The sequence below is a fragment of the Pempheris klunzingeri genome, chromosome 1, assembly GCF_042242105.1.
Source record: "Pempheris klunzingeri isolate RE-2024b chromosome 1, fPemKlu1.hap1, whole genome shotgun sequence".
Taxonomy (NCBI): Eukaryota; Metazoa; Chordata; class Actinopteri; order Acropomatiformes; family Pempheridae; genus Pempheris; species Pempheris klunzingeri.
The window spans coordinates 19,496,578-19,514,077 of NC_092012.1; the positions used below are offsets into that span (position 1 = coordinate 19,496,578).

Genomic DNA, 17,500 nt, shown 5'->3' on the forward strand with positions numbered 1-17,500 from the left:
CCAATGAATTCAACCAGGACCACCAGGTCAGAGCACGCTTTGCAACAATAGTGTCCCCTTGAAGTATCGTCCTCAGGTGTCTATCATTTATGTCAAAGCCACGCCTACTGCGAAGCACTGATTTAATGTCTTTACATTTGAAGTCAGTCTCAAAATACAATTCTACACTCTCCCATGAGTGTGTGTGTGCTCCATTGTTGTGCTTGTTTACATTGTGCCAAAAAAAGGACATTGACCTAAATGAAAAAGTTGTGCGAGATCTTGCAAAAGTTAACGTGGAATTTAATTTTTTCTCCCTTCCATGTCCCTTTGCGGACCCCTTACATGTTGGAAGTTTACAGAAAATATTTTCCCTTTTTTCCCCCTAACGTATTAACAGTAGAGAACAAATGAGCTGCAATCATCAATATTTGTTCTTTTCTAGAGAAACCCAGATCTCTTTATACTTTGCATCTTACCCTGGTGAGAGAAATCCAAACCAACGTTAGTCTTAAAAAAAACATCTGAAGTCTTAAAAAGATTTGAAGAACAACTTAATACTTCAGTGGATTTGGCCAAAATATATCAAGAAGTTATTTAAATCTGGTCTTATGATAACAGATTACATGAAATCAATATTGTGATATCTCCTGAATGAGACTGTTAGTGGAAGAAATGATCCTCACATTAAGTGTTACACCTGGTAAGGTGTTGTTGAGTGTGGTAGTGATGCACTGATAAATCTACCACACGTAAGGCTGGGCCATTAGAGTCAGCTACCATCTGCTGTAAGTGAGCCGACAGCATCTGCGAAACCACTGGAGTTACACCAAAGCACATGACTGAACATTAGCGTGCATACTGAGACAGACGTAACGACACAACGAAAGAGCTCTCTGTCAATGTGTGCGGATGCATTGGCGATTGTTTCAATGTGTGTGTCTTTCCACAAAGTTATCGATCACGGCGTAAAGTGAGTGGCTAATCAGGGGCTGATGGTGATGTTTTATGTATCCTACATCCATAAAGACTTGTTCTACAAGACATACACACAGAGAGACATACACACATACACACTCACACTGTAACACCACTCAACAGAACAGGAACTTTATTGATTTACGCATAATTGGCCTGAGGCCCTTCTTGAGGAGAGAAATATGCATGGCAAGGGATCGCCATGTCAATAAGTGGTGTGCTTGTGTGTGTGGTGTAACTGTACGCTAAGAGCCTGTTAAGACATGTCAGTCGCTGTAAAAACAGAAAACACACACATGCTCAATTGCTCCTGGGAGCTGGCCCATGATTTAGCTGCTTCATTACCATGTCGGCAGCTAAAATTAACCTTTCTGGTGGACTGTTAACCTTGTGTGTGTGTGTGTGTGTGTGTGTTTGAGCATACTTATGATAAGGCAGGTGGCTTTCGTCAAACTGAATGTGTCATAGTGTTAAGTACATTTCAGTGAATTAACAAGCAGATACAATAAATGAATACACGACACACAAAGAATACAGGTGAGCACATTAGAATCCCACTGATCACCAGGGTGGAAAGCTGTCTCGTGTGACACAATACACTCCTTCAAACATAAACACACAGATACACACACGCTTGTCTGTCCGTTGAAGTATGTCGAAGTTTTTCCTAATATGCAACAGTGGTGTGTAGAAGGTTGTGGTCCAATTTTTATTCTGTGGTGAACTTGTGACCGATCCGTGGTGCCCTCTACCCAGTATGTTTGGGGCACTAGTTACAGATAGTTGCCTGCTTCTCTACTAATGCTGTAAATGATTAAGTGAGCAAAGAAAATGAGTTAATGGAGGAATGACGTCTTCTGTCATTGCACACAGGATAAAGAGACAGGTGTTCCACAGACTGGTACATAGTAGTGCAGCAGTTTTAAAAGATGCAATCATGCAATGATATTTTTGTAATTTTACCATAAAAGAGTATTCGTTTTTTTCCGTAACGCTTTAAAACCCATTTAAACTTTAGCTATAAGAAAATTGGTGAATGTTCATACATGCAACATAAGAATAACTGTGCTTATAAAAAGGGTTCTTGCTTATTCAATGCCACTTACATTTTTAACTATTCACTAGTCAAACACAGACACAAAAGTGCAGTCTGAAGAACTAGAAGTACTATGAATTTTTTTTCTACCATGAAAATCTTCTCATCTCCACCACAACTATAGAAAGGGAGTTGGAGTAATCTGGAATGAGAAGACATCTATGTTTCCTTGTTTCCTTGTCATTTTAATTCTCGACTAATTAATTAATCTTTGTGAAATAAAGTACATACACTCCTGAGTGTTAACTTATTGCAGGAGCCATCATAGGTGACAATAGCTCCTCCAGAGCGGGTGAATCAGTTATAATTCCTCCTGTAACATTGCACTCACAGTCAGACACTCCAGTTCACTGAGGTCAGTCCAGTTTGATCAAACCTCAAAACCAGCGGAGCGTGGGTCATTTTGCCGCTGGGTTTCACTCAGAAGCCCAGGAAATCTGGCCTGCCCTCTGATGCATTTAGAAGGCTTTTGCTGCCTCATGTACAGATACTTGTCCACAAGACAACTGTCTCCAACTGACGGTCACTTACAAAGACTTCCCATTTTAGAAATTCAATGCCATACCAAATTCTCTTCTGCAATCTTGAAATCACATTTTTGCAGTTTCTTCTACCTGTCTACTTTCTAACCATCGGCATCTAATAGATGGGAGCAGCCAATCCAAGCCAATCCCTGGCATATGACCCCGCCCTTTTTTGGGTGAAAGCAGACACTCTAATTTGACTGTTAAGTACAAACTCTGAGATTTTTGCCAGTTTAATAGCACGACATAAGAATATTAGCTTTTAGGAGCTGATCAACAATCATAGCTGTTACATAGAGAGAAAAAAAGAAATAGAGGGTGAATAATGTCCTTTCAGTCTGCCTCCATCAAGGTGGACTGACGACCCCATCCAATGACCCACTGTATGTATTGTTGCAATAGTTGGTAATGAACAATGCTTTAAATCCATTGCTTAATTTAATCTACGATGAATTTGATTCTTTATAATTTTATTGTCATGGTACAATTGCAAGATTTAGACAAACTTTGAACTTGGATTATTATGTTGATTATCATTACATAAAATAACAGGTAGATGCAGATGATACTTGGTATCTGTGTTTCAAGGCAGTGATAATGAGTTATCATTAGCTGTTAGTTAATTTAACCTTTTTGTTACAGGCTAACATTAACTGTTGACTGTATCATCATTAACTAACCTGCCATGAGGTGTTTGCCACATGCATACATGTTTAGACTAGCTGGAGTTGCACCGTTTTTATTGACCCATCAGATTCTGACCCACTTCTGATGTCTAATACACCAGTTCCCGCAGTTTCCTCTTCTGTATGGATGGCCTGAGGCCACAGATTCCTTCTTTACCTGTCCTTCTCTCTTTGGGGAAGTAAAGAAAATCATGACTTGGGCTAAACCAAAAACAATAATTTGTTTTCTAGCACTTCACACATCAAAGAAGTACACCACTGTTTGAGATACTGTGTGTGTGTGTGTGTGTGTGTGTGTGTGTGTGTGTGTGTGTGTGTGTGTGGCACAGTCAGTGTTCTAAATGTCACCATAGCTCAATTTCAATAGACTGGTAAGCTATCGATTGGCAGTAATTTATGGTTTGATGTGCCAAGATGAGCCGCCTAAGACAAGCTGTCCACTTCCCTTTTAAGAGCTCTATTAGAGCTCACACTAAAGATGGTCCACATGTGTGTCACTGAGAGCTAATTTACTCCTACCCCAGACCATTTAGGCCATTACTGAAACACACACACACAGAAACACAACGATGGAATGACACTTAATGCGCACACATGTTTCCCATCTCCACACCAGTCCATCACTTACTATGTTTCTCTGTCCATTCTTATACATCTCTTCTCACCATATCAGCCAGCCTCCAGTTGATTTATTTATGATACACGTTGAAGCTGTGGCTCCAGCAGCTCCCAGTGTGTTTCAAAGGGACATTTAATTTAACATCTAAAGTGAGAGAAGGAAATTAAATTGACCCTCTGTTAAATGAAAGTGTGACTTTCGTACAGTCTAGACATACAGCAGGTATGACAGAAATGAGCTACAGACATGTTTCTACTGAAGAAAATAACACAGGATCAGGACCACAAAATCATTTTATTAATGAATACAACCACAACATCCGAAGTATGGTAGGTGTGGTATATTGCTCTAGTGTTTATATATGCTCACATTTTAGATACATTTAACAAACAAAACACTGTGTTGTGAAGGCAGCTAACAAATCCATCTCGTGAAAATCTGATTGAAACACTAGGAAAGTTCTTATTTGCTGTGAGTTTGCATTCACTGTCATTTTCTCCCCTCAGCTCCAACAGGTCTGTCTCCACCTCGATTACATCCAGTAAATGAAACCACTGTTGAGATAGACTGGGATCCTCCAGCCCAACTCAATGGACCACACCCACTATACCAGGTCTGTTAGAGCACTGACTTACATACAATATATGGCATTCGGCATTGTTTTTTGATTCCTTTTATTATGTGTGTGTGTTTTGACAAGATATTCATACCCATACACAGACATACAGTATGTCTCTGGCACTATTTTAGGTTGGTTGGTCTGTGTGTCGGTCCACCACTTTGGCCCAGATCTATTAGATGACTATTAGATAACAACTATTGGATGGATTGCTATTTATAAGTTTGTACAGGCATTCAATGCATGGTATCCATAGGATGAATCGCAATTACTGATGGTGTATATATTTAGCAGAGGTTGAACGAAGTAACAAAGTAAGTTTTGACAGCAGTGGCTGATTTTCCTAGAATAGGTACTGGTTTTATAGTGTTATATTCTTCTTGTTAATGTTCATATTATTATATATGACTTTTATTTCTCTAGGTGGAGAGGACAGACGTCTCGCTATCTGACCCACACAGTCCTGTTGTCAGAGGAACCAGATTCTCAGGAAACAGTTACTACAAGTTTCCCAGTGACACCCTTCCTGTCAACACTGACTTCACAGGTAAGAAATTACATCAAAGAACATGCAGATGTGCATCAAAAAATGGATGGCATGTCCGTCTGCATTCCTATATACTGTGCAATGTGAGTAAGTGTGCACATGCGTACCGACATGCCTTTTTTGTTGGTATGTTTTTGTGTTGTTCAGTGATCACATTGCAGTCTCACACTCTCCTAGTGACATTCCTTTAAAATGACTTCCCCAATCATCTTAAAGGACAATTATCTTTCTGTTTACCAGCATCATTAGAGGGTTGAGCTGCACAGCCAAACATGTTCTGCTTCATCTGAGAACATCACCCAGTCTGACGCTCATAATTAATGACTGCTGATACTAATCAGTGGGATTTGAGCGGGCAAAGCTCTTCGATGCCACTTGAGATTACTTCACTGTCCTGCACAAACCTTGTATCACCAGTTATGTCTTGCTGTATGGACACAATGATTAAATTTGGGTCATAGTTAAACCCAAGCCATATTAAAACTTAAAATTAACATCTGTGGGAAAAACTGTTTTCTAAAACTGGTGGCAAACTCCTGACTTTGTGCAGCTGAAAGTTGTCATCTGTAATCCATATGGGACAACGATCAACTGTAGTTGAGTCAACAAAGCTCTCTGTGATGGTCACACAATCTTGTTTCATCTAAAAACCCAAATATGTTTGCCACTCACAAAGTAGGAATCCATGTAGTGTTCATTTTATAACTGAAATATGGAAGCTCACAGGATTTGAGTGACCTGTAAGTGGTCTTTGAGATGGGAAGGTAGGAAAAGAGAATTTCGAATCAAAAGAAGGTAGAAACAAGTTGACAAAAATAGAGGAACAGGAGTGATCACTGCAAGAATCAAAAAATGAATGTAATGTATATATGGAGAGGCAAGCCTCCCTAAAAGATTTTCAAATTGCAATAATAATCTAAACTTATCTGTTTATTAGAATAAGAGTATGACTGATTTTGTAATTTTGATCAGAGGTGAAAGCAAACCATATTTTTACCATGTTTTTTGTAATTCAGAATCTGTTCGATTCTGTTTTGTTGGGCAATCAATCAGTCATTCAACATAACCAGGCTTCCGCATGGCCCACACTTGTCATTTTCTTGATTGTATTTGTTTTATATGGACATGCTCATCGTTTTACGTAGAGCATACAAATCTTTAATTACATTCCATTTCAACAAAAACTTAATTATCAGAAAATCTTTTATTATTTACTTTGAGATTATATATATAAATGATTGTGTGTTCACCTCTTCTAGTGTCCTCTTAACTTGTGTGTTCTCATGGATAAGAGCAGCCTATGTGTATGGATGTGGCTAAAACAGAGCACGCACACTAAACAAACCTTTTCTGGATTATGATTTTTGAAGGCCGCAGATCAGATTTATCTTTGCCATAATTATTTCACCTCTCTGAACACTTTGTCCTCTACAAACTTACTTCCATGTGTTTTTTTATTCCAAATTAACTGATAACTCTTGATGTTATAATTTCCTCTGTATTATTTTGGGGCTGAATGGTGTGACAGTGTGTTAATGCAGTAAAGACCCATTTCAGGGTATTGTTACAACTGTCTGACCTCATACTATTTATCTTTACTCGTGGTGCCCTCTCTGAACAACAAATGATGATTTTTGACCTTATCCGTGCTCCTTCAGCTCAAAGGTAAATACATGTGTCTGAATACTGCCAGTAAATAGATGAAGATTTTTGCTATGAAGGGGTGCTTCTCATCTCCTCCACTCTCCTCCTTCATAAAGGTAATGGATCAGACAATCACTTTCAGACCGGATCTATTCTGGACCATGAATGTGTCGGCAGTCCTCAAACCATCGCCCTTTTACAACCATCAATACTAATAGCATCATCTACAGACAATTATTCCCATCGAAGCGCATGGAACAGCGAACAAATCAAAGCCAAATTGGATTATGAATGTAATGCAGTGTAATGCCCCCTCGAGAGTCAATTGATCACAGAGGAGAGACTCGTCAATCGTTGATGTCTTGTGGAAACCTAGTAACTCCAACAATGACAACTGTAAATGTTTTACATGGGTCTAATCTTTGTAAAGTCTTATCTTTGGTCAGATTTTACATTGTAAGACTGCATATTTCATTTGGAAAATATCACACAATAACTTTGATCATACATTGTTTGGAAAATGTTTTTTTTTGTGTTTAGAGATAATTTGACATAGAAGGTTTTTATTTTTTCAACAGGATCACTGATGCCTCAGATGATCCTGATGGGCTTTCTGTAGGAAACAGCAGATCATCATTTTAATCCATTAACATTATGCACCATTCTAGGATTTTAATCATTTGTTTCCATAAATCGTTCTTTCAGGTTCTTGCAGCGCACTTTCTCATTTCCTAAGCATGTGAATTAAGGGCGCATCTATGAGCAGAGCTCATTTTAGCTCAATCTTAGTTAAGATTAAGATTTACCATGTAAAATCACATGATATTTGCCCTTTCACCTGTAATTTTATGGCCACTTTACTTAAATTATTTTAGTCAAATAGGTTGTTTTCCATGTGCAATTATTGTGATAGAAATGGATGTTTCCATAAATGATAAGTCTGCTCACTTATGATTAATGATGCGTCTTAATGCTGAATGAATTTAGGGCACTAGAGGTCAATATTTACCACACTGAATCTTACTTTAGATAAAACAGGATTATAACTATATGCAATCATGCTGTGATTATGAGTACCCTGTAAGTGCTTGTTTCCATAAATGCATGTTAGTCCATTCATCTTATCTGTAATGCTTCTGTATCCAAAGCCCTACAAAGTGACTTTCTACTCTCCTTGTTCATCTTTGAATTAAGGACTACGATGGAGTATGATATTCTTTGTAAAATAATTTAAATGGATACTATATATATGTATATACATATATATATATATGTATGTATATATATATATATATATATATATATATATATATATATATATATATATATATATATGTATATATATGTAGTCCTTGCACCTGATTTGTAGTTCTTCAGTATTTGAGCCTGAAATGGGCTGATTGGAATGATGATAGCCTGCTCATATTTTCACTAATCCAGATGTATTTCTACATCCCACAGTAAATGAAGAGAGATGAAACATCACAAACATAGTTAAGGGAAAAAAAGAAAAAAATGAATGGAGGAACAAATAGACTTGGATAATTTCCAGACACGTCTAATACAGTACATTGCTGCAGCACCACTGCAGAAACTGAGCAGGAAAGAGGGAAATGTTAAATGATACAAATTATTTTTCCTTAATTAATATGATTGATTGCCAGGCATTGACGTTGAGAGGAGAGGGGGAGAAATGTGTGAAGGGAAAGTTTGCACAGACATCATTAGTTTTTCCCCATTTAAAGATTAATCAGAAGAGGCTGGGCTCTTTAATTCTGTCATTTGTATATTTAATGGGCTGGTGCAGAATCTATGGGTGTAATTAGCTAGCTGCCGCGCTCTCATTAATACGCCAGGCTCTGATTAATGCCAGCACAGAGCTAACATGACTGGAGTTATTCAGGTTATGTTGTGTAGATGATTGCACACAACCTCCACTGTTTACTGAGACAGAGAGAGGAGAAACAATACTATAATGCATGAAACAATACTACCTAATAAATAAGATTGGACTTAAAACTGAAGATGGCTGAGTATTGCTACTTGTTAATGTAACATATTGAGGAATATAACATAAAAAGTCTGTATGGGCGGGGGGTGGATGGTCAGCACATTTGGTATGACCAATAAACTTGTTTATTTATTCATTTAAAACAGCCCTTCATTATGTTTTAGACTCAGTTTGAATAATATAACTCTCTGACTTAACAGCTCTAGAGTTGATGGTGTGAGTATAATTGGTTTAATGCACTTAGGCCATAAAATGTATTCTTTACAGTACATTAACTAATATATCACTTTCAGATTTTGACACAACAGCACTGTCAAACAACACAGGTTATGGTCTCTGAAGGACTCTGAAAGGATTCCTTTTTCATACTTTTATGTTTTGGCCATTTTACAACATGTAAAATATTCCCTATGATTTACACATGCCATGATTTTACATCACTAGCTGTGAGACCTAAGGATGATGAAGTTGTTGTAGTGGTCCCTGGCCAAAATTTCCACAACTGCAAAAGAAATATGTAATGAGCAGATTGCAATTGTTGAGCACAATTATCTTCCATGGGGATGATTTTAATAACCCAATGAGGTTCTTTTGGTTCAATTTCAAGCACTTCTGGTCTTTCCACTATTACTCAAACAAAAGCAACGTTGTGTTTTTTGCATTGTGGGGCATAATCAACATGTTGCCTCCATGGTCCACTCATGAGGCTCAAGACTTTTATTCTCACTGAATTCACATTTTTTACGAGCATTGAATAGTGAACCCTGGAGCCCTAGTAATGTGTACTTTTTTAAATGTGGAAAATATTAGGCCAGTGTTTAAAATGACTACTGTGGGGAGGACAAGTTGCTGTTTTGAAAGAACTTTATTATACACTACATGAAATTTAAATTTAATGTAATTGTAACTGACTAGATTGTCTTTACTCTTTTCCAATCAAGTATTTATCAACTGTAACATTCGGCATTGATTTGTAGTACCTGTGAGGAGTGGAGGCTTTTTGTGGAAAAAGTTTCTATATTAAGCATGTGTGTTTCTGTGAGGCTTTGGTGTGCACACTCAAGTGCACAAGTGCATGCTGGTGTGTTGTGTGAGAGAGAGAGAGAGAGAGAGAGGGAGTGTGTGTGTGTGCTTTCATGTACTCTGCTGTATGTGTAACAGAGACACCTGTCATGATGTGTGCTCAGGTTTGTCTGTTGATGATTCCAAAGTGGTTGTCAGTGTGAAGTAGCACAAGTCCTTTGGGCAAATCAGAAGGAAGTAATGCTGAGCACGAGCAGTGTCACTTAGGTGCTGCACATTTGGACCTTGGTCAAGCATGTGTTGACAGTGTGTCTCTCCATTTCACAACAGTTTAACACACATACTGTACATGATATGCAAGCAAGAACATTTGTCTATTGCTACTTTTCTGGTATATCTTCCAGTTATTATGACAATAGTGTTCAACAAGATGTTCAATTCTTTGTAAAACAAAGATCAATTCAGGCCATGCATATATACAGCTACATTAATAGCAACTTTGACCTCTCTGCCGTTTCAAATAAGGTCAGAAGAACTATTTCAACTATCGCACACCATTACTACTGTTTGGCAACTGTGGGGCTTGGATTGGACCACTTGAATAATTTATCCAAAGTGGTTTCCTCATAAACACTGCATGACATCACATTCTGTAGTGCTGGGTTTATCTTAAGACAGTGGACAAAAGCACAATGCACTGCAGCAAAGTCTAGGATATTGCACATTATTGCTTTGAATGAAGATACACCAGGATATAATCACCATTTAATGTCTCTGACTATTTCATACAGCTGTTTTGTATTCTATGCAATGAACAGCATATGAACTCTTGTGCTAATGAGGCAGGAATAATACTTATGCTACTTCTCCACTGTCAATTCCTGTGAGTTTGTGTTAGGGTTGGGCTGTCCCCTGTGCAGGACTGGTTGTAAGTGTGTACTGTCTGTGATAGAATATGTACCTTCCATGTCCACTATAGAAAGCACAGTTTGATGTTATCTGCAGTCTGTTTTACAATGGAAAACCCTCAACACCAGAGTTAGCAGGTAAAAGAGTGGGGAAAGTAGGATACATGGGAAGGAGCAGAGTAAGGAGTGAAAGAGGTGTAAAGAAAATTGAAGATGCAGGGAGAGAAAACATTCAGATGAGGCAGTGGAGAAATGGAGAATGAAAAGGTCAAGAAAAAAAGAGGAAGGTTACAAGTGTAGGGAAGAAAGGGAGGTATGAGAGATGCCGTGACACAGGAGAAGGTTAAAGGGGTATAATGTAATGTCAGGTATCTGTCATGACTTCACTCATCTCTGTGGTGACAAGGTCATGAATGTAAATGACAGATGCTGCCTTGATGTACAGAATGCAAGTCCAAGTACTACTATTTCCATGTAGACTTGTTTAAAAATCACTAACTGAGGTTTTTGTGCACTGTTGGTATTCAATGCACACGTGCACTGCCGAAATGGGACAATTTTAAGAAGAAAGTGTTACATGCTTCTTAGATCTAAAGGGGTTTTCACATTTTGTCACATGTATGCCCAGTTTATCTGTTAAATCACTGGTGTCTTACACTGAAATGGAACACGCAAACCTTTGATACCATGTGCTACATCTTAATATGAGATGATATTTGGCAAAAGTAAAAAGACTCTTAAGCCCCATGCGGACTGGATTTATTTCTCCAAGGGAGGTGTGGTGATTTTAACATCACCTGTGCTGGTTAGTGATTGTAATCTCACGTAGAGCACGTAGTGGGTAATTTTCCTCCCCAACCCCGGTGGTAATCACAGCTGTAATTACAAACTATTTATCGGCAAAATCTCAATCTGTAATTTAATTGTTTTTCCTTTCTTACCACTCAATGTGAAATTTGACTTTTGTGTCAAAGTAAATCAAAATATTTTTCCTAATCTGATAAAACACATGGGCCTTTTTGGTAACCAAAATGATAAAATCAAATTGTTGACATTTTGACAAATTATTATATAATTACAAGTATTCCCAATTAGCTTTTAGCAATTACTGTTTACGATGTTCCTATGGGTTTACATGCAGCTGCCACTAGATTACTTAGATACTGAAGAAAACTTGAGAGCTAAAACAAGAAAGCAAGTTCTGAGATTTGTTATTTCTACGCAGATTTATAGAAGCTTATTCGCGATGGGTATTGTAGATGATCGTATCCTCTGGAAGTTTTTGTCACACTGTATAAAATCAGTGTCAACACAGATCTTTGCTTCACCTCTCTCCCTCGTCTTCAACTGTCCTTCGATTATCTGGGAAGGATTTTGGCTTTGTCTTGTAGGATGTCCATGTATATTACAGCCTATTCATTGATTTGCATTGGTACACTGGCACAACATTTCATGCATCATTTCTACCATCTTTGCATCAGTAAGATCCAATTTACTATCCCTTCTATTAGTTAGGATCAGTTCTCATTTCTATCACCACTTCTTACAAGGGAGTCAGAGAGGAAACAGTGAAAGAAATGTATTCAACATATATTCAGCAACATATACTGACACCCAAATATGAACCTCTGATCCATGTAACTGCTGCTACGGCTGTTGCCAGTAGTTACTATGACACTATTTGTGGTCCTAGAAGCTGTAGGATCATGGAAGGTTTGTAAAGTTTTTAGACTATATGAATAAGATTGATTTGAATTGATTTGAAGTGCAAATCACGATCTTTTGCTATATATCAATACGGAGCATAAAAAAGATCCAGTTAGAAATGGACCCAAGGTAACACAGAAAGGGTATTTTTCATTCAAAATAGTGTGAAAACTAGGAGCTCTGAAACGGCTGATCTGTATTCATCTTGAGTTTGCCATGTAACTGTTTGACTCCTCTCCATGTTAAGTGAATTCACACACTAATTATTTTGCTAACACTGGCTTCTGATGAACCCTGGACTTCCACCATTCAACTCTTCAGATCTTCCCACACTTCTTTTCCCTTCAGAGACTGACAGAGCTGAGGAAGCGTGCGCATACTCACAGGCACACACATAAAATGCATGCTCTGTGTCGCTATGTGGATCTGGTAGTGGATTAAGATTCAATCTCTGATCCATAGTAACATGACAAGACAGCACGCTGGATGAATTCTGTGTGTGTGTGTGTGTGTGCGTGCGTGCGTGTGTGTGTGTTAGAGGTCCTGCTGGTCTAAGAACCCACAAGTTTCCCACATTGTTGAAGCTTTGATTCACAGTATGCATTAATAAGGCAACAAACGAAGCACCGAACCATTTACCACAGGCAGGACAGCTGTGTTGGAATGATACAGTAGATTCAACTATTTGTTCAGTTTTCTCACATCCCAAATCCATCATCATTCCAGTTGGTGGTTTAGAACTTTATATAGGCTTTATGATTATCAAGTCGTATTGAAGTTAGCCACAAACTTTCATATAGAGCAATGTTGTAACTTGAAAATACTAAAGCCTGTAATATTTCTCCTAAATCAATTATCGCTGGTATACTGATATACGGACTTAAAGACTGGAGCACAGAATTGTCAATGCTTCCATTTATTGTGTTAAAAAAAAATCTGGATCTTAAAGAGACCATATTCACTCATTCAATTATTTTATCTTTCCTATAATATAGAATATAATATTGTGGCTTAAAGAGATAAAAGCAAGAGATTACAATTGAGAGCTTTTAAGTGTGAAATAGGTCTGTCTACTCAGGATAGTCTTCTGACATTCATGTTTTCCCGAGAGTATCTTAGTGGTAAGATTATCGTAGATGGTTGGCTTATAGTGGAAATGAAGTCAGCTCAGAGCTTTGGTGCAGTTGGGAAACAGTGAATTTGATCACATTCCTTCTTTTTTTACTTGTAAACAGACATCATACCTGTACATCATACCTGGCCGCAAAGTTTGAAGAGAGCAGTAGGCGTTACGTGATTATCCTAATGTTATGACTGAGGGTTCTGCACTTGGTGTGCAAGTGGTGCTTAGGGGGTTAACCATGCACACATTTCTTCAGACAGTCTGGAGGGAGAAGGAAGTAGTGTGCATATATTATCTCTGTGTTAATTCCTGTCAAAAATTTCAAAGCAGTTTTTATGACTTGCTTTCTCACGTACTTAAAGTGACCTGAAAATTAAAGACCTTGCACATGCAGAGATGGTCCCTCTTTTTAGGTTAGATGGTAAACGTGGGGTGCAGTCTGATATCTAAATGGTCAGATTTAACACTGGGACACTGCAGGTCCCTTATTGAGTTACGCCTTGATAACAGCTGCCACAACTAACCCCCCAGGGGGTCTGGCAGAGTTTAAAAGGTTTAACTGCTATTCAAAGTCTTAAAATGGTCATACTAAATGGTCCCTCTTTATACTTTATATCAAATATTTTACAACAATAAAGAATCTGCCATGTATTGAATGTATTGCTAGATGCTCAGCCCATGTTGAATTAGTGCCTGAGAACAAATGTAAGACGATTGAATACTTTTCTCTCTCTCTCTCTCTCCTTCCTACTGTCTCCACATACACTTGTTCCTGGTCTCACTTTACATCAGGTGTTGAGTTGAGTTTCAAGACCCTGGCCCCAGATGGCCTGCTGCTCTGTGCCTTCTCTCCAGGAAACCAGGACGAGTTCCTGGCTATTCACATCAAAAATGGACGCCTTTACTTTTTGTTTGACCCACAGGTATGTATATTTTTTTTTGCTCTTTTTAAGAATGTGAGCGCAAAGAACTGATATTTCAAGACTGATATGCATAATAATAATTACAAAACAGTTATGCAACCTCAAAAGAGTTCGGTATGCCAGCTGGTCTGAATTGGTTGTAATTTGTTAGTATCTGTCTGTATTTTGGGCCAGCATGACTTCTGTAGTGAGGAAACAAATACAGCCACAGGCAGCAATGATTGAGCAAAAGAACAGTGAGCAAAAATGCAAATGACTTGAGAGATTGAAATGATGACATCATTTTGACTCTGCAATATTGAGAAAACATAAACATGATTATTAAGCATCACCTTGTCGTAAAGGAGTGTCATTTTATGTGCCTGAGTAGTGTGTGGAATTTGCAACCCACCTGCTATGTCTAGTAATTTATACACAAATACTGCTGCTTTGTGAGAAGTGTCATGAATCACACTGGAAAATTCAAAGATTCAGACCGTGTGCAGGATGGCAAAAGTTGAATTTGAACTCTTAACTTTTGCATTAAAAGACAGCCACCTTATTAAATTCGAATTCTTTTATTCTTATTTTACACATACTGGATATCTGAGATTTGTCACAGGAGACTGGGCATTTGACAAAAGAGCACAGAAAGTGGCTGTCAACTTTTAAACTGAAAGAGTTCACTACAGATGGGCAGAGTCAGGAGGATGTACCACCTTGTGTGCATCTACCAACCCACTGGCTCCTGGGCCAGGAAGCCAAACCAACCCATAAGCAGAAGACAGAGAGACAGGATGTAACAAGACTTTAGAGAATCACAACAATAACTGTTAAGGATATAATTCTGAAGAAAAACACACATCACCTTACTTTTCCCAGGTGTATTGTCAAAGATTTTGGTAAAATTGGTAGGTCTTGGCCATCTGGGGATTTGAACCGTAGACTTCTGAATTCCCCAGAGACGGTGAATTACTAACTGCGTCATCAGGAGCACAAGCTTTTCACACACCTTTTTACAACTGAGTCTTTTTAAACATACTGTATAACACAACAAAAATCTGGAAAAAGCACAAATTGTGAAATTTGTTTGAAATTAGATGATATAGAAAATATTGTGCATACAGTATTAATCACAGCAAGATTCAGTGCATACGAACGAAGACTTGTTCAGATATAGATGTTAAAAATTGTTTTTATTTTGAAGTATACTGCTGTCCCTAGTGTCCAACAATGTCTCTCTCTCTCTTTCTTCATCCTCCCCTCTCTCAGTCTCCCTCTTTCTCTCTATCTCTCTTGCTTTCGCTGTCTCTTTCCCATTTTCTCTCTCACTTGCTCTCATCTAATAAATGTGATCGGTAGCCCCTCATTGGTTTCTGTCAGGGAGACAGGGAGAGGGGAACAAACTTTGAAAGTGTGTCAACGTTTGAATTGGACTGCAATTAACTCATTCCCTGCAGTCACCACGCGTGAATACCAATTGCAAGCTAATTAAGCTTTGCACCCCTGCACACACACACACACTCACACTCACATTCACGTACACACACACACACACACACACACACACACACACACCGCCCTGCTCCCCTTATCCATCCATACAGACACATGTAGAGGGGTTAAAGAGTCAACGACTTCGATGATGAAAGTGATGATGGGAGATGATTACACATACTTCCATGAGGCCACCAACTAATTACACACTCTAACAAACACACATACACACTTTCCTTCCTCATCGCTATCACTATTCAATACATATTATCAAAAAGACTTCATCAAAATGTAACCATGGGATGTATCTATGCGTGCAGAGGGGTGTATGTCACTGAATAGATCCTTGACTTGTGGTGATAATGTGGTAATGTGTGTTGCTGGATGTGCGATGGAGTCGATGTGTGTCTTGTCCAACTGGGTTGATTTCTTTGTTTAGGCTAGTTTGGGGTAATTAACAGTAGGAGTGGTGTCACGGCTTATTAGTGTTCCCCTAGATACATATAGCTGGGCCCATTACTTCCCCCTATTAGCCTGTTGAGCTAGCCTAATGGGATTACTAGTGCAAGGGGGGTAATTTAGCATGACATAGGAAAGTGATATGCTCATAAATATGTGCACATGTGAGGTGCCACACACACACATGCACACATAAGTACATTGAAGCACATGCACACTCAAAACATTCCCATTCACAAGTAGACGGGGAAGACCAAAACACTGGAGTGAACTTATTGTCACAAACTATTTAACACACACAAATACAGTTTACACTCTGTTGCAGGTGGCAGTCTCAGTTTACAGAGCACACAGTAGCTGCTCTGTAAGTAAGTACAGTGTCTGTCACAGGCTGTAATGCTTTAATGCACATGTGGCACTCATCACACACAATAACACTAGCTAGTTAGCTGTCACTGTCTACCCATCCACTTAATGGTGCTCCTTAAATGTGCATTTACTGTACTGTACTCTACAAGCTGACACCTCCCTTTAGGAAGCTGCACTTCTGTTGTTCTATTATTTAAGGGATCCCCTTTTCTCCTTACCACTTATGAAAACACATACTCAAACTTATCTTTCATACTTGGTTTGATATTTTGGTCGGCCTCCATCTCTTATTTACCTAAATGTAAAAATGGTAGATTGACTACACTTGTAGTCTTCCTTCTAGTCTGAGTGGCATAAGGCCTCTCCCAGGGGTGGCAGCCTTTACAGATTAGGAGGCGACTCCAGGGAAAGGCACTGTAAGAGATCAGACACTGTCTCCAGGTCCTTGTTGATTCTCTCCATCCGTACTCAACACTGTCTTTAGTGGCAAGCTTGGCAGAGGGATTGAATGGGCAGCTTTATAAAAGTGGTTTTGTGCTTGGCCCACACTTGACAGTTGGCAACAAATGACCATAAGACCTTTGAGATCATGAAAATAAGCAAGTTTTTATTCATCCATATCTCTCTCTTGGCTATTTTATATAAATATTTCTACAATTGGAGTTTTTTAAAAGATGTATGAGTGACGAACCCCCCTCATTCTGTGTCCTTATCTTTTCAGTGTCCTTAAGCCATTGCCCTCATACACACAAATGCCCAAACACACACTCTTACCCTCTGAACTGCATACTCTTACACACAGTATATAT

The 17,500-nt window shown here is 38.6% G+C and overlaps 1 protein-coding gene across 1 annotated transcript in view; it reads left to right on the top strand.

Annotated features, from left to right (window-relative positions):
• Positions 1 to 17,500, top strand: part of ush2a (Usher syndrome 2A (autosomal recessive, mild)) — a 193,679-nt gene that overhangs the window by 60,982 nt on the left and 115,197 nt on the right. Inside the window, exons 28-30 of the mRNA XM_070832313.1 lie at positions 4,389 to 4,495; positions 4,925 to 5,048; positions 14,257 to 14,387. Of these exons, the coding sequence (XP_070688414.1) occupies positions 4,389 to 4,495; positions 4,925 to 5,048; positions 14,257 to 14,387 (362 nt within the window). The remainder of the gene's footprint in view (positions 1 to 4,388; positions 4,496 to 4,924; positions 5,049 to 14,256; positions 14,388 to 17,500) is intronic.